The sequence below is a fragment of the Carlito syrichta genome, unplaced genomic scaffold (assembly GCF_000164805.1).
Source record: "Carlito syrichta isolate Samal-C Ts95f unplaced genomic scaffold, Tarsius_syrichta-2.0.1 Scaffold303378, whole genome shotgun sequence".
NCBI classification, from domain to species: domain Eukaryota; kingdom Metazoa; phylum Chordata; class Mammalia; order Primates; family Tarsiidae; genus Carlito; species Carlito syrichta.
Window position 1 is genome coordinate 161,014 of NW_007247474.1, and position 20,974 is coordinate 181,987.

At 41.1% G+C, this 20,974-nt stretch overlaps 1 protein-coding gene and 2 pseudogenes across 1 annotated transcript in view; 2 read left to right on the top strand and 1 right to left on the bottom strand.

Annotated features, from left to right (window-relative positions):
• Positions 1-20,974, top strand: part of LOC103260893 (nmrA-like family domain-containing protein 1) — a 33,461-nt gene that overhangs the window by 6,993 nt on the left and 5,494 nt on the right. Inside the window, exons 2-3 of the mRNA XM_008058551.1 lie at positions 14,362-14,600; positions 16,422-16,671. Of these exons, the coding sequence (XP_008056742.1) occupies positions 14,362-14,600; positions 16,422-16,671 (489 nt within the window). The remainder of the gene's footprint in view (positions 1-14,361; positions 14,601-16,421; positions 16,672-20,974) is intronic.
• LOC110595680 lies at positions 5,771-6,153 on the top strand (annotated as a pseudogene).
• On the bottom strand, positions 9,050-10,733 carry LOC103260891 (annotated as a pseudogene).

The window sequence follows — 20,974 nt, forward strand, 5'->3', positions numbered from 1 at the left end:
GGTCTCGAACCCTCGGGCTCAGGCAGTCCACTCACCTCAGCCTCCCAAGGTGCGGGATTACAGGCTGAGCCACCGAGCCCGGCTTCCATATTCTAAATAAGGTGGTGATGCTGTTGTTTCTTAACTTCTCATTTTTGGAGGGCACCCATTCTCTTTAGCTCTCCCACATCCCAACCCCCACGTACAGTCTTCCTTACCCCCATCCTATGTAGTTTATAACAGATTGTGTTTTTCATATAGATGATGGACTAATATGGGCCCCATTATGACTATGTGATTGCTATTCATAATTGTACCATGTGTGTACACTGACTACTCTTCTTCTCTTAAATAATTTCCTATTGTCTTGAAATTATTAGTTGCTTTTGTTTTTTTATTTGCTTAGTTTTTTTTCTACTGTGTCTACTCATTTCTCTCTAATCTCTCAAATAAAACGGGAGGATTCCTCTCAACATGGTCAGGCATATCACTCATCTGTTGGTTCTGTTTCTCCCTCCAATCCCCACTTATGGAGACCTCCTTCCTCAAGTGCTCCTTTTTTTCTGTTTCAGCCTTCATGCATCTTCCCTTCCCCATCAATCTAATAATTCTCTTTACCTTTCTCCTGAGTTTGGTTCCTGTTTCTTGGGTTTCTTTCTTTTTAAATGTGTTATGTGCTATTTTATTACAGTGAATGAAATTGTTTCTTAAATAACTCTTTTTTCAGATCTTTTAAAGTTGCTTATAAAGTTAACTTTTTATTGATACCTAATAATTGTGCAAATACCTCATTGGACATGTGGTGCAAAATATCATATGGGGTACATGGGATACTTTGATACATACAATGTGTAATGGTCAATCAAGGTAACTGGGATATTCATCACTGCAAACATTTATTATTTCTTTGTGTTGGGAACATTTCAAATCTTCTAGCCACTTTGAAATATACAATAAATTTTTAATTATAATTTCCTCACCGTACTATTAAGTACTAGAATTTATTACTTCTATATAACTGTATTTGTGTACCTCTTGACCTACTTATCTTCATTTTCCCCTCCTTCTGCTTCTTATCTCTGGTAACCACCATTCTACTCCCTACCTTTATGAGATCAAATTTTTTAGTTCCCACAGATAAGTAAGATCATGTGATATTTGTCTTTTTGTGCCTGGCTTATTTCACTTGACATAATGACCTCCTATTCCATCCATGTTGCCGCAAATGACGTGATTTTATTCTTTTTTTTTTTAATGGCTGAATAGTATTTCATGGTGCATGTGTACCACATTTTTTTAATCTGTTCAACACTTAGGTTGATTCCATGTCTTGGATGCTGTGAATAGTGCTATAATAAACAAGAGGTGCAGTTATCCCTTTGATATATTGATTTCTTTATATGGGATTTCTTTTCCTTTGGATAAATACTCAGCAGAGGGATTGCTGGATTCTATGGTAGTTCTATTTTTAGTTTTCTGAGGAAGTTTCATACTGTCTTGCATGATGGCTGCACTCATTTGCATTCTCACCAACAGTGTATGAGTTTCCTTTTCTTTGCATTTTTGCCAGCATATGTTATTTTTTGTCTTTTTGGCAATAGTTATTCTAACTGAGGTGAGATAACATCTCATTGTGGTTTTGATTTGCATTTCCCTGATAATTGGTGATGTTGAGCAGTTTTTCATATACCTGTTGGCCATTTGCAGTTTTTCTTTTTTAGTTGGATCAAGTCTTGCTCAGCCTGGAGTGCAGTGGCATGATCACGGCTCACCAAGCATCTCAATTTCCCAGGTTCAGACAATCCTTCCACCTCAGCCTCCTGAGTAGCTGGGACTAAAGGTGCATGCCACCATGCCCTGCTAATATTTTGATTTTTTTTTATAGAGATGGGGGTCTCACTATGCTACCTAGACTGGTCTTGAACTCCTGTGCTCAAGCAATCCTCTCACCTCAGCCTCCCTAAATGCTGGGATTACAGGCATGAGCCACCAGGCCCTGCCTGTATGTCTTCTTTTGAGAAATGTCTATTAAGACACTCTGCCCACTTTAAATGATATTATTATTATTATTGTTGTTGTTGTTGCTTGAGCTTCTTGTAGTATTTTGGATATTAGTCCCCTATCAGATAAACAGTTTGTAAATATTTCTCCTACTCTACAGAGTGTCTCTTTACTCTGTTGATTTTTTTCCTTTGTTGTGCAGACTTTTTAGTTTAATCAGTTCTATTTGTCTATTTTTGTTTTTGTTGCCTATGCTTTTGAAGTCTTAGTCATACAATCTTTGCCTAGACCAATGTTCTGAAGCATTTACTCTATATTTTCTTCTGGTAGTTTTATAGTTTTAGGTCTTATGTTTAAGTCTTTAACCCAGTTTGAGTTTATTTTTGTATTTGGTGAAACATAGGGATCTAGTTTCATTCTTCTGCATATAGATATCCAATTTTTCCAGAATCATTTATTGAAGAAACTGTCCTTTCTTCAATGTATGTTCTTGGTGATGTTATCAAAGATCAGTTGACTGTAAATACATAGATTTATTTTTGAGTTCTCTATTTTGTTACATTAGTCTATGCGTCTGTTTTTTTATATCAATGGCATGCTGTTTTGGTTACTATAGCTTTGTATATTTTGAAGTCAGGTAGTGTGATGCCTCTAGCTTTGTTCTTTTTTCTTAGGATTGCATTTGAAGTCTTTTGTTGTTCTACACAAATTTTGGGATTTTTTTTTCTATTTCTGTGGAGAATGTCATTGGTATTTCAATAAAGATTGCACTGAATCTGTAGATTGCTTTAGGTCATATGAGTATTTTAACAATTCTAATTCTCATGATCCAATGATCCATGAGCATGAAATATATTTCCTTTTTGTGTATGTGTCCATTCACTTTCTTCCATCCGTGTTTTGTAGTTTTTGTTGTAGAAATCGTTGGTTAAATTTATTCTTAGATATTTTAGGTTTTTGGTAGCTATTGGTACCTATTTGGTAGCTATTTCTTGATTTTTTTTTCAGCTAGTTCATGATTGGTGTATAGAAACACTACTGTTTTTTTGTATGTTGATTTTGTATCCTGCAACTTTACTGAATTTGTTTACCAATTCTAAGAGTTTTTTGGTGGATCTTTAGGTTTTTCTATTTATAAAAGCATGTTGTCTGCAAAGACAGACAATTTGACTTCCTTTTTTTCCAATTTGGATGCTTTTTATTTATTGCTTGGTTGCTCTGGCTAGAACTTCCAGAACTAGGTTGAATAAAACATATTTTATGTGGTTAAAGTGAGCATCCTTGTCTTGTTCCAGTACTTAGAGAAAAAGATTTCAGCTTTTCCTCATTCAGTATGGTGTTAGCTGTGGGTTTGTCTTATATGGCCTCTCTTATGTTGAGGTATGTTCCTTCTATGCCTAATTTGTTGAGAGTTCTTATCATAAAGGAATGTTGAATTTCGTCAAATGCTTTTTCAGTCTCTGTTGAGAGGATCATATGGTTTTTGTTGTTCGTTCTATTGATGTGATATATTACATTTATTGATTTAAGTATGTTGAACCATCCTTGCATTCCTGGGGTAAATCCCACTTGATCATGATGTATAGTTGTTTGTGTTTTTTTTTTAATTTAGGATATATGAATATATGATCCACTGTCCTTTATTTGGTCAAGTTTAAAAGGAAAGTGCCAGAAAAAAGTTGTGTCACTAAGCTACCCTCCATACACACATGCACACACGCACTCAGTGCTATGTGTCCCACTGACATTTTACATTCAAGTCATGTTTTTTGAGAACCTTTTGCTGATATATCAGTATCTTCTCCTTTCAGCTTCAAGTTGTTCAGCCAAAATAATCTGTTCTCCCAAAAGATGAATGTTTTCTTTTTTCCAATTTTGCCTCTCAATGTCTCTGATCACTCACTCACGAAGCCTCTTGGGAGGGTGGGTAAAGAGCAGCCTCCTCTAACATAGGACAGTCACTAGCACCTGGACATGTGAGGCTTTGGCCTCAGCTGTGGGGCAGAGGCAGTCACATGCTGGATGCACTCCAAGGGCACCCCTTCCCCATCCCCCTCCAGTGGCCCAAGTGAGGCCCTGCAAGGGCCGCTGGACTATCACATGGACCTGTCAGGCACCCCGAGGGGTGGGCCCTCAACAGGGGCCATGAGTCGCCCTGTCCTTGGCTGAACATGTCCAAGGGGGAGGAGGCAGCCACAAGGAGGCTTGGGGGCAGCCACATAGGTAGAGACCAACCAGCCCCACATATAGTCTTTTTGATGTGTTGTTGGATTTGGCTTCCTAATATTTTGCTGAGGATTTTTACATCTGTGTTCATCAGTGATATTGAACTGTAATTTTGTTATTGCTGTGTCTTTGTCTGATTTTGGTATGAGGGTAATGCTGATCTTGTAGAATAAGTTAAAAAGAATTCCTTCCTCTTTAATTTTTTGGAATAGTTTGAGAAAAATTGGTGTTAGTTCTTCTTTGTAAGTTTGGTAGAATTCAGCAGTAAAGTCATTTGGTTCAGGGCTTTTTGTTGTTGTTGGAAGACTTTTTATTATTGATTCAAAATCCCATTACTCATTATTGGTCTGTTCAGTTTTTCTATTTTTTTCCTTGTTCAATCTTGGTAGGTTGTATGTGTGCAGTCATTTATTCATTTCCTTTAAGTTTTCCAATTTGTTGGCATATGGTTGTTCATGAAAGTATCTAATAATCATTTTTATTTCTGTGGTATCAGCTCTAAAGCCTCCTTTTTTGTTTCTGATTCTGTTTATTTGGATCTTTTTTCCTTGGTTAGTCTAGCTAGTCAGTTTATTGATTCTGATTATCATTTCAAAAAACGAACTTTTCATTTTGTTGATCCTTTATATTGTTTGCTTTGCCACCTCCATTTTATTTATTTCTGCTGTGATCTTTATTATTTCTTTATTTCTACTAATTTTAGGTTTGGTTGTTCTTGCTTTTCTAGTTCCTTTTTGTGCATCAGTAAGTTTTTTAATTTGAAAATTTTCTACTTTTTTGATGTTTATTGTTGTAAATTTCCCTCTTAATACTGTTTTTGCTGTATCCCATAGGTTTTTTATATGTTGTGTTTCTGTTTTGTTTCAAGAAGTTTTAAATTTTTCTTCTTACTTTCTTCATTAATTCAATGATCATTCAGAAACATGTTTAATTTCCATGTGTTTGTACAGTTTCCAATGCTCCTTTTGTTATTGCTTTCTAGTTTTATTCCTTTGGGATCTTAGAAAATATTTGATATGATTTTAATTTTTTAAAATGTGCTAAGACTTGTTCTGTGGCCTAATATATGGCCTATATTGGAGAATGTTCTATGTACCAATGAGAAGAAAGTGTCCTCTATAGCTATTGGATGAAATATTCTGTAAATGTTAGATCAATTTCTTGTTTTCCTTTGCTTGCTTTACTTTCTCATTTTGCTGGGACACATCCTCTAGTAGTTTACAGAGAGAGAGTGCTTGGGAATTGTGTTTTTGAGAACTTGAGTATCTGAAAATGACTTTATGTAGAATCGTTAGAATTGATTGATCATTTAGCTAAGTTTAGCATTCTAGATAGAAATTAATTTCTTGCCTAGTGGCATTACTCCACCTGTTCCAATAAAGAAGTCTGATGCTTGCATGAAGGGTGAAGGTAGGGAGCACAGGATGTGCTTGTGCCCTCTTGCTCCTCTACTGTGGCTGCCTCTTTTTTCTGCCATTGCTGGTGTTATTGCTTGCATGCTCCTTCAGTGTGGATCTGGTGTCTCTTTTGTAAAGCCACAGCTGATGAGCCTCTAGTGGTCACCATGGTTCACCAGAAGCCTAAGGAAGGAGTCAGGACTGAGAGCAATGATTAATTTGAAGGTGGTGGGGTAGGGTGGTTCTGCTGTGCAGTGTAAGAGTAAAAGGCATATACCACTTATCAACCTAATGAAAGCCTATTGTGAATGACAGTTCGTCACTGAGGCAAATCGGATTCTGATTTGACTGGCAGCCAATCAATGAAACAGATATACCTGTATAATTGGAAATGGAGGATGCGGATATGATTGATGTGTTCCAGCAGCAGACAGGAGGTGGTACTAAAAAGATAACCTATTTTATCCCTGAACTCTGTTTTTACCAAACAGAGCCAAGAACATATTCTCAATTAGAAAATGACAATTTGATTCTTCCAGATCCTGACTAACACAGTATAGTTTTACTCTGTTCTTTCATTTTTCTCCCTTCCCCATTCCTTTAATGTATATAAAGTAACTGCTGTATGTGCACAAGAATATTGTCTGGGTTTTTTTCCCACTAAATGGTCAGTGATATCTGATAAATAAAATTTGGGGCTGGGCACAGTGGCTCATACCTGTGATCTCAGCACTTTAGGAGGCCAAGATGGGAGGATTGCTTGAGGCCAGGAGTTCGAGACCAGCCTGGGCAACACAGCAAGACCTGGCCTAAAAAAAAAAAAAAAAAGCAGGGCATGTTGGCAGGTGACTATAGTCCCAGCTACTTTGGAGGCTGAGGCGGGAGGATTGCCTAAGCACAGGAGGTCAAGGCTATGGTGAGCTGTGATCGTGCCACTCTACTCCAACCTGGGCAATAGAGTGAGACTCGACTCAAAAAATACAAACTACAATACAATATAAAAATAAAATTTGTAGGAAACCATTGATTTAGACTCAGCCCTTACACTGGGCCTGACAGAGCAATCCAGTGTAGTTTAATCACACAGCTAAGCTTTACTTAATTGTAGGAGGATCTGTAACCAATTAACCAATTACTCTGTAATCAACTAAGTTGTCTGTATACCTTACTTCTGTTTTCTACAAGTGGTGTCAGATCACATTTGCTGGAGTTCTCTGAGCATATTTTGGGTCTTGGAATTGCCTGACTTGCAATTTCTTTTTTTTTAGTGTTCTATCATTTACAAATCTTCTACATACATTCTTAGTTGACCCTCACAGCAACCTTGTGAGGTAGGCAGCATAGTCTTCTCATTATCAGTTGGGAAAGTGAATCTCAGAGCAGTTAACTGATATGCCCAAGGCTCTACATTTAGTAAATCATTTGTATTAACATCAGTTTTTGGTCTAAAAATTCAGTACCCAACCTCTTCTTATACTTGTCTTGCTTACTTCACAGGTCTAATGAAGATAAAATGAATTCAAGGCTAGAAAAATACTTTGAGGGGAAAAAAGCACAATATAATTGTACCTACAAACGATAATTTTCCATAATATATGGCTCATTCCCCTTCTCAGCCCAGCTTATGTATGATTATATTGCCTCTGTTCTGTGCTCAACTAAGCCACTAAGTAAGTCAGGGGAACAGTGTGATCGTGTTTAAAGTTATATAAATTATAATCAGGGTAACTGTTATTATTAAGCAAGTTGAAAAACAGCACAGAAAGACCAATGGGCAACTAGGACTCACTAAAGCACAGAGCAAAGCAAGGCAAGATTGTAAGACAGAGCATGAGTGCATAGAGGGAAAACATGGTGTCAGAGTTCAAGTTGGCACACATACAGTTATTTATGGCAAAGAGGTGACAAAGAACAGTTATTTGTTCCTAATTATATAAACAACATGCTCATGTCTCCAGCTGCCTATAGGGACTATAAACAACAGTGTCATCTTCATTTTAAAGAGTGACTGTACCTAAGATCTACCATTTAATCCAGTAATTCCACTACTTGGTATCCACCCAAAGGAAAATAGGTTGTTATACAAAAATACTCCTGCACCCGGATGGTTATAGCAGCACAATTCACAGTTGAAAAGATGTGGAGTCAACATAAATGCCCATCAACTGATCAGTGGATAATGAAAATGTGGTATGTATGCATATATGTGTGTGTGTGTATGTGTGTGTGTATATATATATATATATATATATGTATGTATGTGTGTGTGTGTGTGTGTGTGTGTGTGTATACTGGAATGCTACCCAGCCATAAGAAAGAACAAAATAATATTTTTTGCAGCAATTTGGATGGAATTGGAGACCATTATTCTAAGGGAAGTAATGCAGGAATGAAAAACCAAATACTGCATGATCTCACTTATAAGTGGGAGCTAAACTAAGGGTCTGCAAAAGCATAGAGAATGATATAATGGACATTGAAGGCCGCTAAGGGGAAAGATGGAAAAGGGGGAGAGATAAAAAGCTACCTATCAGACACAATGTGCACTAATGGGGGTGACAGATGCACTTAAAGCCCAGACTTCTTCACCACTATACAAAGCAGCTGTGTAGCCAAAAATCATTTGTACCCCTAAAGCTATTAACATTTAAAAAATTATACCAAATAGAAAAATTTTAAAAAAGAAAAGTTTCTATGCATATCTATAACATGGAGTACTATTCAGCCATAAAAAAGAATGAAATTAATGTCTCTTGTAGCAACTTGGATGGAATTGGAATTGGAGGCCATTATCCTAAGTGAAGCAACGCAGGAATGGAAAACCAAATATCGCATGTTCTCCCTTATAAGTGGAAACTACGTTAACAGGCTGCAAAGACATGTAGAATAGTTAAAGGACCCTGGAGTCTTGTGAGGATGGGGGTGGAAGGAGAGTGGGGGTTGAAAAATTGCCCATCAGGCATGATGCGTGCTGCTGGAGGTGACAGGTACACTTCTTCACCACTGTACAGTACACCCATGCAATCAAACACCACTTGCACCCCTAAAGTTATTGAAATAATACTAATAAAAAGAATGACTGTATCTGTGCTCATATTCTGAACTACACCAAGGAATAGCTCCATGCTAAACTTCTTAGGAGAGAATATAACCAGCATCATCATTCAGATGAACAAGCAGGATGTCTTTTCAGACAATGAATTAGATGACTGTGTTTAGGTTTTTTTCAGGATTTACTTTGGATTCTCTGCTTTAAGATTCAAAGAAAGTTATATTGAGTTTGTATTGGTGATTCTAAGCATATGTATTTATTACAGTTAAGGTGTGATAGGCGAATTTAACACATTAAAAGTTCTAAAGCATCTGTTCAGAAAAGAATATATACTATAGAAATTATCCAAGTCACTCAAAACCATTTTTCAGTGTTTTTTCAACCAAGAAGAAACCTATTCTGCATGCTTCTTCTTCTGAGGTGATTTATACTGAGCAAGTTTTGCTTTCGGTTTTTAATTTTCTTCAACAATGGCTTCATATTTCTCTTTCATGCCTCCAATTCTAAGGCAAAGCAGCTCTATTTCTGGATTTTCTGTGGTAGCAGCTCCTAAGTGATGCTTTTACATACCAAAAGTGACCCGGTGCAGTGGCTCAGCCTGTAATCCCAGCACTTTGGGAGGCCGAGGCGAGAGGATTGCCTGAGCCCAGGGGTTCGAGACAAGCCTGGGCAGCTTGGTGAGACCTCATCTCTACAGTAAATCACACACACACACACACACACACACACACACACACACACACACACACACTAGCCAGGCATGGTGGCGTGTGTCTGTAGTTTCTGCTACTTGGAATGCTGAGGTGGAAGGATCACCCTGCAGGTTGAGGTTGTGGTGGCGGTTGAGTGTGCCACTGCACTCCAGTCTGGGCAACAGAGTGAGACTCCAACTCAAAAAAACAAAATCAAAAGCACTACTAGATTTTTCTGGTTCTTCCTATAAGGCTACCAACACCTTGGTCAGTGTGCCCACCACCTCTGACTGCTCCAAGTGCCTCAGGAACTGCTCATGCTTGGAGCTGTTGGCTTTGTAATGGGCAGAGTGACAGAGGCAGCACTGCAGGTGGTGCCCAAGACCTTGACTGCTTGGAGTGCAGAAGCAAGAATGCTTTTTTGGTTGTTGTTGGTTGTTGTTGTTCTGAGTTGGAGTCTCACTCTGTCGCCCAGGTTGGAGTGCAGTGGACTCCAGCGATCCTTCAGCCTCAGCCTCCCAAGTAGCTAGAACTACAGGCGCGCTATCACGCCTGGCTAATTTTTGATTTGTTGTAGAGATGAGGTCTCACCAAGTTGCCCGGGCGGGTCTGAACCCGCCGGCTCAGGTAGTCCACTCACCTCAGCCTCCCAAAGCGTGGGACGGCAGGCTGAGCCACCGAGCCCGGCTTTGCTTTGTTTTTAATTGCTCAAATAAACTCCTTTGAATTTACTTGGTAAGGATTGTTTCCCTTTTAATACATATAGAAGGGAGATCCAAAAAAACTGAGATTTATTTTTTAAAAATTGTGAATTTATTCTTACATGTTTAAACTTCAGTCACCTTTAAAGTACTCTCCATTTGATGCAATACACTTTTTTGAGACACTTTTTCCACCGTTCAAATCAGTTATTGAACTCGTCAACTTTTTTTTCTTTTTTTGAGTCGGAGTCTCACTCTGTCACCCAGACTGGAGTGCAGTGGCACGCTCCCAGCCATCGCAGCCTCACCCTGTTGGGCTCCGGTGATCCTTCCGCCTCAGCCTTCCAAGTAGCTGGAATTACAGGCGCGCGCTACCACACCCGGCTAGTTTTTTATTTATTGTAGAGGCGAGGTCCCACCAAGTTGCCTGGGCGGGTCTCAAACCCGAGGGCTCAGGCAATCCATTCACCTCAGCCTCCCAGAGTGCTGGGATTACAGGCTGAGCCAGTGAGCTGGCCTTGAGCTTGTCAACTTTGACGGCTTTTAGTGCTTCTGTTGTTTTTTGTTCCACCTCTTCCACAAGAGGCAAAACATTTCCCTTTGAAGATTTTTTTTCATCCGGGGAAACAAAAAAATTGCAGGAGGCGAGATCAAGTGAATAGGGAGGGTGGAGGATGGAGGTCATGCCGTTTGGGGTCAAAAACTGCTGAACACGCAGTGCAGTGTGGGCAGGTGCTCTCGTAAATCATCCGTCATGAAATGGGTAAACGTGTTGAAAGAATCTCCCCAAAACAATTCTCTGAAGCCTAATGCAGCCTCTCACAAAAATGATAGCTGGCATACTGATGACGATGGGTTCCTAGAACACTTATCTAGCAGGGGAGGCCTGTACTACAAAGGGCCTGCCCTCCAAAAGATAATTCTGACTTTTTTGTGGTCCCTCCTTGAATTTTAAATGACACCGAATGGAGATGAGAGGGATAAATACTGGTTCTCTGAAAATACCTCTTTTCCACTAGTGCAGTGCTCATTCAGCACTTTAGTTAACATTCCAGTAAGTTATTTTACTCTCACTGTTTTAGCAGAAAAAAAAATTCTTGCATACTTTGTCTAATTGGAGAATTTTAATGCTTTTCATTTATCATTGTAAGACGAAGGACAATTTTATAACGTTTTCTACGTAGCTGTTACATGTAAGTCAATCTTTCTTTAAGAAGAGATAAATTACTCTTTAAAAAATAAGTCCTAGCCGGCTCGGTGGCTCAGCCTGTAATCCCGTGCCTTTGGGAGGCTGAGGTGAGTGGATTGCCTGAGCACACGGGTTTGAGACCCGCCTGAGCAACTTGGCGGGACCTCATCGCTACAATAAAAAAAAAAAAAAAAAAAAAAATCAGCTGGGCGTGGTAGCGCACGCCTGTAATTACGGCTACTCGGAAGGCTGAGACGGAAGGATCGCCGGAGCCCAGCGGGTCGAGGCTGCAGTGTCCGGGAGCGGCCACTGCACTCCAGTCTGGGCGACAGAGTGAGACTACAACTCAAAATAAAATAAAATAAAATAAAAAATAAGTCCTAGTTTTCTCTTAAGGAAAAAAATTTTTTTTATTTTTATTTTTTATTTTTGAGTCAGGGTCTCACTCTGTCACCCAGGCTGTGGTGCTGTGGCATGATCATGGCTCATCATGACCTTGACCTTCTGGGCTCAGGTGATTCTTCTGCCTCTGCCTCCCAAGTAACTGAGACTATAAGTGTGCACCACCATGCCTGGTTAATTTTTTTTATTTTTGTAGAGACAAGGTTTCACTATGTTGCCTAGGGTGGTTTTGAACTCCTGGGCTCAAGCAATTGTCTTGCCTCGACCTCCCAGAGTGCTGAAATTATGTTGGGATTACAGGTATGAGCCACCATACTCAGCCAAGTCAAGCATCTTGGTGTTTAAATAAACAGCAAAACAACAAAAAGCTGGTGCCATTTTTATCCAGTGTCTTTGAATTGATGCCTTCCCCATCCCCTACTAGTTAAGGTTCCTTTATCTCTTTTATCTCTATTCCTTTAGTCCATTTTGTGCTATAAAGGATTACCAGAGGCTGGGTAACCTGTAAGGAAAAAAATGTTTATTTAGCTAACAATTCTGATGCCTGAAAAGTTCAAGAGTCGGCATCAGCTGGGCATGGCAGCTCAAGCCTGTAATCCCAGCACTATGGGAGGCCAAGGTGAGAGGGTTGCATGAGACAATGGGTTCAAGAACAGCCTACGCAATTTGGCGAGACCGCATCTCTTCAATAAATAAAAAAATTAGCCAGGCATGGTAGTGCACATCTGTAGTTCTGGCTACTTGGAAGGCTGAGGTGGAAGGATTGCCTGAGCCCAGCAGGTGGCCACTGGGGTGGCCGTGAGTGTGCCACTGCACTCTAGCCTGGGCAATGGAGTGAGACTCCAACTCAAATAATAAAAAAAAAAAGAGTCAGCATCTGTATCTCACGAGGGCTTCAGGCAGCTTCTACTTGGAAGGTTAGGGGGAACCATCCATGTAGAGATCACATGAGGAGAAGAAGCAAGAAAGAGAAGTCAGGAGACGTCAGGCTCTTTTCAACAACCAACTGTCCTGAGGGAACTAAGAGTGAGATCTTACTCCTGAGGGAGGGCATTAACCTGTTAACGAGGATTTGTCCTTATGACCCAAACACCTCCTATTTAGGTCCCACCTCCAATATTGGGGCTCACATTTCAATGTGAGGTTTGGAGGGGACAAACAACCAAGTCATAGCACCCTGGGTTCTGAAATTTTACAGTAATGTGCATAATGTGGAACTTTATCTTTGTGTTGGGCACTTGGTGACCCCTCAATCTGGAAGGTCAGTCAGTATCCTTGGATTCTGAAAAAGTCTGATTTTTGATAATAAAATATAATCAGAAGTAATAATGTAATTATTTATAATTTATACTAATGATGATAATAATTATTATCTTTGATACTTTCAATGTTTCCAATTTCTTTATTCTCTAATTCTGGAATTTCCGTGGCTTGATCTTCTAATTATTTTCTCTCCTATATGCCATTTTTTGTTTTTTTCCCCCTCTTCTAATTTCAGAGATTTCAATTTTTTCTATTGAAATTTTATTTCTGCTAAAATAAATGTTTAAGAGCTTCTTCATGTCTTCTGAATGCTCTCTCTCTTCTGCTTCCTCCTTCCCCTTTTTGGGGCAGATGTAGTGTTTGGAATGCAAAATCTCCTTCAATCTCAGAGAATACTAATTATTTTTAATTTTTTTCCTTTGGTTCTCTGTCCTATTTCTGTGTTTTTCAGCATTTGTATTTTAGTTTTGCTTATCATGGTGGCGGCTATCCTCAAACACCTGATGAACTTTGGCTATCTGTTCATACTTACTACTAGGAAATTTACTATGAAACATTGATTGACACTCTGTGTGCAAAGGCAGAGTTTAATATAGGATTATTATTGGTGTATTAGCTGGGATCCTAGAAGAAACATCTAATAAAGGTGGACAAGGAAGAGAGACATAAGGAATAAGCAAGTAGTGGGAGGAAGGAGAAAAGGGCAGGAGAGATGACCAGAATCTGGGAGGGCAGTGTTGTGAAGGGGGTCACCTCTCCTACCCTTGGGGCTTCTGGTGATGCTTCCCATTGCCTAAACCCAACTTAAATGCAAGAGAGCCCCTGGATGGAGTGTCTTAGTCCATCCTTCCAGGGCTAAGCAGAATGGAAAAAGAGAACATGGATCTGGAAGCACAAAAATATATCCAGGACAGGTATCTAACCATTTGATGGAGGAGACCAAATGTCAGTAACTCAACACTGCACCTGATTTGTTTCATAGGGCGTTCTGTAAACATTTACAGAATGAATAAAATAGCCAGTTAATGATCATGTCGTGGTTAACCTTGAATGCCATAAAAAACTTTTGCAAGCTTTCAAACTTTTAAAAAATATATAGACTAGGAAACTCTTTTAAAAATTAAGTTATGTGAAAAACCCCAATATAAGATCTACAATCAGATACAGGTAGACTTGCCCTTCTTGAATCTGAGAGACCTGATGCTACCTCTGAGTCAGGCACCCTGCTCTCTTGCACTTTTGGTTGCCTCAAGCCTCTCCCGCTCCCCTTCTGCCATATCTTCTGAAGAGGCTGAGAGCAACCTCGTTTGAAAACCATGGGGATATTGAAAGTACCATGTAGCAACTCCTAGAGTGGGTACTACAGCAACTCTACTCTGAATGATGGGACTTTCGGACCACTGTTTTAGTGAACATTCTCCCTGATCCTTCTTGTGTTTTTCTTCCCTTGACCCTGCAGGAGCTCAAGGTGGCTCTGTGGCCAGGGCCATTTTGGAGAACAAAAATTTTGCGGTGAGAGCACTGATCAGGGATGTGACTCGACCAAATGCCCAGGTGCTCCGGGACCTCGGTGCCGAAGTGGTAAAAGGTGACCTGAATGATGAAGCGTCTGTAGAGACCGCCTTAAAAGGTGCCTATGGGGCCTTCGTGGTGACCAACTTCTGGGACGATTTCAGCAAAGAGAAGGAAGTGTGTCAGGTGAAAACCAAATTGTTTCCTTTAAGTCCTTTCCTCTTACCCTCCCTGGCTACTTGTGTCTTCCCTGGAGGAGACAGGCCTTCAGTCTGGGCAAAAATATATCTTATTCCATAATATCCCTCTGGCATTTATTAAAGATGTCTTTGATTGTGAAATTAATGTTATGTGGCACCTGTTCAGATCTCAAGACCTTGAATAGTCAAGAGTGACTATTTAACGAAGTCAGTCATTCGATTGTCCAATCTCGCCATTTGTTTGCAGATGGCATTTGAGGGTGGCAGCAAGGGTACCCCAAAGACTGAGGTTATTCCGAGAGTGAAATGGGAGAATAAAAATGAAATGAGTGTATTTACACTTCAGGAAGAGAATTGGGGGATAAATGACTATTGGGCTTGTAAATAAATAAACAAACCCACAATGAATTAATCCAGAAAAATTAAAGATTATAAAGAAAATAAATAACCATAGAATATCACATGGCTCAGCTTCAGCTGTGTGTAAGCACTGAACATTGATCTAGCCAATGACTATGGTACTGGATGAATCCAAAAAGAAAATTGTGTGCATCTGTGGTGGACGTGGTGCACTGTATGTGAGAGCAGGAGTGACAGTGAGAGGGAGAGAGAGGGCGAGAGAGAGAAAGGAGGGGGAAGCTCACTAAATCTTCATCTAGTAGGAACTTAGTAGATGATATCTCAAGTTGAAAAAATCAAGAATTGGTGATCTAAACATTTAGGAAGAATAAAATAGCTAAATGAGCTTAAAGCAGTTACTTCTGGAAAGCAGTCATCAGCAGGGGGCGCAGGGAGCTTCCTTTCCATGATAAGATCTGTTTTTCCTCCATGATGGTACTATTTGCAGAGTTAAACTATGTATATGTATACATTTGGGAAAAAATGAAGACTAGATTTTAAAAATGTAATGGATAGGATCAGCTACTTGCAGAAATGGTACAATTCAAAAAATTAAGAGTAAAATTGAACTGTTCCGGGAATGTCATTTGAGTTAATTCCATCACTTACAACCTGTCTTTTAGTGATAAACTCTGGAAGGGCTTATTTTAGGAGCTCTGACATCTAATTCTGACATTCATTTATTATGGAGCCTAGAAGCAAAAGTTGCCTTTTTGTTTTATTTTCTGCCTCTTCTAATCCAGATTATGTCTTCTCTTTCTGCTGCTCTATGAGGTTTCCTAAGGAAAAGTTAGAAACAGGAAAAGGAGAAAAGAGAGAGAGAGAGAGAAAGAGAGAGGTGAAGCTAGAAATAAAAACACACAAAAAAGAGAATATATATATTTGTGTATGTTTGTGTGTGTATCCTTCCAAATGGTTTGCAGAGGCAGTCCATTACCAGAAAAAAAAAAGAAAAAAAATATATATATATATACAGATAGTATATGTATATAAATGTGATCATTGATCACAAAGACATTGACAACCCAGAGCAAAAGGCCAGCTGTTCCTTGCCATTCCTCACCAGGTTGCCTCTTAGCCTCTGAGGGTCCTGGGTGAGATTGCTTCCTCCTCTGCTCCCCTCCCTGATTCTTATCCTACGACTCCCACTACCCCTGGTGTCCTGGGTCTTGCAGGCCTAGTGGGTGCAGGCTGCAGAGGTCAGCATTGTGGAGTGCAACCTCTACTCGCCAAAGCTAGTGGCCTCTCAAGAGGTCACTTGAATATATTTTGAGGCTGGAGGAGCTTTCTGCCCCACGGGGATGAGGGCTATAAGAAAAGGAGGGAGTGGAGGGGACCCTGCTCTTAAGTTTTTGTCTATATGCAAATATAGTGAGCAGTCCAGGGAAGATTTACTTTCCTCCCTCAGGGGAAGCTGGTGGCTGATGCGGCCAAGCGCCTGGGGCTGAAGCACGTGGTGTACAGCGGCCTGGAAAACGTCAAGCGTCTGAGCCACGGCAAGGTGGAGGTGCCACACTTCGATGGGAAGGGGGAGGTGGAGGAGCACTTCTGGGCCATCGGCGTTCCCATGACCAGTGTCCGTGTGGCAGCCTACTTCGAAAACTTTCTCACGGCGTGGAAGCCCGTTAAAGCCGACGATGGAGACTACTACACCTTGGGTAAATGGACGGTTGCAGGGGAAGTTAGACAGCTGGCTGCTCCCTTCCTCTCCCGGCTCCTTTTCACTCCCTTCCCTTCCCCTCTCTTCCCTCCCTGTCTCCCTTCCCACCCCTCAGCAGTGGGTTTATATCATTTGAGGTCTTCTGTGTGTTTAGCTCTATGTCAAGTGCTGAGGGAGATACCAGTTGTTCTAACCATCCTCCAGGTGGTTCCACTGGTTGCTCTTTCAGGGCCCAGAAGCACAAAGGGTTACCCTTCCAGTCCTAACATACTGACTCCACATAAGTATTGTAGTTAGCAATGTGACCTCCAGCCTCAGATGGGCAACATGACTTCTAAGGGCCCTTCTAGTTCATCCATCTGACTTTCTGTGGCAACAGGCAAGGAAAGGGTTTGTCCTCCTGACCTAAGTCTTACAATCCCCAACCTTTTTGGCATCAGGGACTAGTTTCTTGGAAGATAATTTTCCCATGGTCAGGGGCAGGGAGAGGGCAGGGAAGAGAGGATGGTTTGGGGATGATTCCAGCACATCGTATTTATTGTGCACTTTAATTCTATTATTATTACACTGTAATATATAATGAAATAATTATACAACTCGTAATACAGAATCAGTGGGAGCCCTGAGCTTGTTTTCTTGCAATTAGATGTCACCCATCTGGGGGTGACAGGAGACAGTGACACCTCAGATCATCAGGCATTAGATTCTCATAAGGAACATGCAACCTAGATCCCTTACGTGTGCAGTTCACAATAGGGTTCATGCTCCTATGAGAGAATCTAATGCCACCATTGATCTGACAGAAATGGAGCTCAGGTAGTCATGCAATTGATGGGGAATAGCTATAAATATAAATGAAGGTTCACTTGCCTTCTTGTCTGCTGCTCACCTCCTGTTGTGCAGCCTGTTGACTGGGGTGGGGGGCGTAGCGGGGGCTGGGGGATGGGGGGGGTGCTAGCACCTGCACAGAGTCAGCTTCTGTAGGCCTGGATTAAGGCCTGGGAGAATGTAGTGGGTTTTTTTGTTGTTGTTTTTTTGGTTTGCTTGTTTGTTTTTTGTTTGTTTTGAGTCAAGGTCTCTGTCACCCGGGCTGGAGTGCAGTGGCGCTATCAATCATAGCTCACCGCAACTTCAACCTCCTGAGCTCAGGCGATCCTTCCACCTCAGCCTCCTGAGTAGCTGGGACTACAGGTGCATGTCACCATGCCTGGCTAATGTTTTTTATTTTTTTCAAGAGACAAGGTTTCACTATGTTGCTTAGTCTGGTTTCAAACTCCTCTGCTCAAGTGATCTTCCTGCCTTGGCTTCCCAAAGTGCTGGGATGTGAGCCACCATGCCCAGCCTGAGTATGTAGTTTTAACAAGGATTCCTGGTAATTCCAATGCTGCCAGTCTACTGGCTGGCATTCTTCAGCTGTCTGGGAATACCTTCTTTGGATACAGTCAAAGGCGGCCACTGTGAAGTGGAGGGAACATGGGGCTATCAATAGCAGCAGTTCAGTCTTTTTTCCTTGACTCATTATTAAGACTCTTCAGAAGCTGGATGTAGTGGCCTGTAGTCCCATCTACTCAGGAGGCTGAGGCGGGAGTATTGCTTGAGACCTGGAGTTTGAGTCTGAAGTGTGCTATGATTACACCTGTGAATAGTCACTGCACTTCAGCCTGGGCAACATATCGAGACACCATCTCTAAAAAAAAAAAAAAAAAGAGCCACTGGGGACATAAGTAGTGGCAGTCAAAGTAGACCTGAGCTAGAGCCAGGAGAGCCTGCCATGTGTCACAGATGACCCAGGTAATAGTTCAACAAATAACTAGAAAAATATATAACCATGATACATCTCTTTAACTACCTTTTCCTGTGCCCCTGCCAGGTTGCAGAAGCCAGTTCATCTGACATTTCCCAAGTCTTGAACTAGGTCATTGTAATCCATGGATTAGTTCAGGGTGAAGAGTTGATGCCTTAATTTTCTCTTGATACCGAGTCCCATCTGGGGTCCCTAGATCTGAAAAACCATCCTTAGGTATTCCTAAGCCTCATTCTCCACTATAGAAATAGCTACCATTTACTAAGCAGCCTCTGGGTACCAGACTCTCTGTTAATTACTGTCGTTTTCAGATGAGAAAACTGAGGCACAGAAAGATAAAGTAACTTTCCCAAGAGCACTAATAAAGCAGACCGGGATTTGAACTCAGGCAGCCTGGCTCCAAATCTCATATTCTTTACCACTGTCCCATAGCTATTTTTAAACTTAGCACAAGACTCTCAACCATTAAATAACAAACAAACAAACAAACAAACCTCAGAGTCAGAGCAGACTTGACATCGAGTGCTTTGAAAAGCTAAATTTGCTTCACAAATAAGAAATACAGTTATAAATTGATCTATGGAATGAGCAGGCATTCTGCCTACCAAGAAATTCATGCAGGAAGATGATTTTGCTCCATTAGGCAAGATAGGATCTTTAGTCCCTGGCTCCTAAGTCTGAAGTCACTTTTACACGGACTGAAGTTCAGAGATCTTGATGCTTTTTTTTTTTTTTTTGAGTCGGAGTCTTACTCTGTCTCCCAGACTGGAGTGCAGTGGCCACTCCCGGCCACCGCAGTCTCGACCTGCTGGGCTCCGGTGATCCTTCTGCCTCAGCCTTCCAAGTAGCTGGAACTACAGGGACGCGCTACCATGCCTGGTTAGTTTTTGATTTATTGTAGAGATGAGGTCTCGCCAAGTTGCCCAGGCGGGTCTCAAACCTGCGGGCTCAGGCAATCCACTCACCTCAGCCTCCCAAAGCGCTGGGATTACAGGCTGAGCCACCGAGCCCGGCTGAGATCTTGATTCTTGTCCTGGTCTGACACTTCCTAGCTGTGAGTCCCTGGGTGAATCTCTAAACATAGTTATTTCATTTTTAAAAATGAGAACGCTGGGATTAAAAGTCACTTCCACATTGGGTACTGGCCTCAGCATTCTAGGAATCTATGAGAGAGGCCGTATCACAGTGTAAGACGGGCACAGGTTTTGGAGTGAAGGATGAGGCTCTGAATTCACTTCTGCTGCTTGCTGGCCGAGTATCAGGCAAGTACCTGATAATTCCCTTGTTTTAAGACTGTTTCAAGGATTAAACTAGCCAATATGTTTGTTCATTCACTCATTCATTCAATAATATTTAAGGGTCTGCTATGTGTCAGTCACTAGGGAATCAATGATGAACGAAAAACTTTGCCTTCATGAAGCTCATATCTGGTAGGGAAGACTGTCAACAAGAAGCATGGCAGATATGTAAAATATATTGTGTGTTAGAAGGTGGCTCACGCTATGAGGCAGCCTAAGTAGCTGCAGAGTGCTAGCAGTGAGAGGGTGGCATATGAAGTTTTATCTTTCATCTGTCTATCTATCTGTCTGTCTGTCTATCTATCTATCTATCTATCTATCTATCTATCTATCTATCTATCTATCTGAGTCAGAGTCTCACTTTGTTGCCCAGGCTGGAATGTAGTGGCATAATCATAGCTCACTGCAGCCTCAACCTCCTAGGCCCAAGAGATCCTCCTGTCTCAGCCTCCTGAGTAGAATGTATGAAACTTGAACAAGAGAACGGGTGGGTCTCTTTGAGTACCTTCTGGCAGAAGCAGATAGTGAGCTTTGTGGGTATTAAGGGGAAGAGTGCTTCAGGGAGAGGGAACACTCTGACTTAGAGTGTTTCAAAAATCTAAACTTGCTTTACACATATACAGCACAATTATAACTTAATCTATGGAATGAGCAGACATTCTGCCTACCAAGAAATTCAGGCTGGAACAGAATGAGGGAGAGGAGGACAGTGGAAGGCGAGGTCATAGGTAGCAGAGCAGAGGGTATGGTCATGTAGGATTTGGGAACCATTGATTTTTTCCTCTGAGAGACACAGAGAGGTGTTGGAGGATTTGGTGACATGAGCTGACTTTCGTTTTTACTTTAGTTTCACTCTGATTTTTGTTTTGAAAAGAGGCTGGGCATGGTGGCTCACCTCTGTAATCCCAGCACTTTGGGAGGGTGAGGTGGGAGAATCACTTAAGCCCAGGTTCGAGACCAGTCTGGGAAATACAACAAGATCTCATCTCTACAAAAAAAAAAAAAAATTTAATCGGGTTTGGTAGCACACAACTGTAGTCCCAGTTACTCAGGAGGCTGAGGCAGAAGCATTGCCTAAGCCCAGGAGGTCAAGGCTGTAGTGAGTCATGATCATGTCACTGCACTCCAGCCTGGGCAATAGAGTGAGACCCTGATGAAAGAAAGAAAGAAAGGAAGGAAGAAAGAAAGAAAGAAAGAAA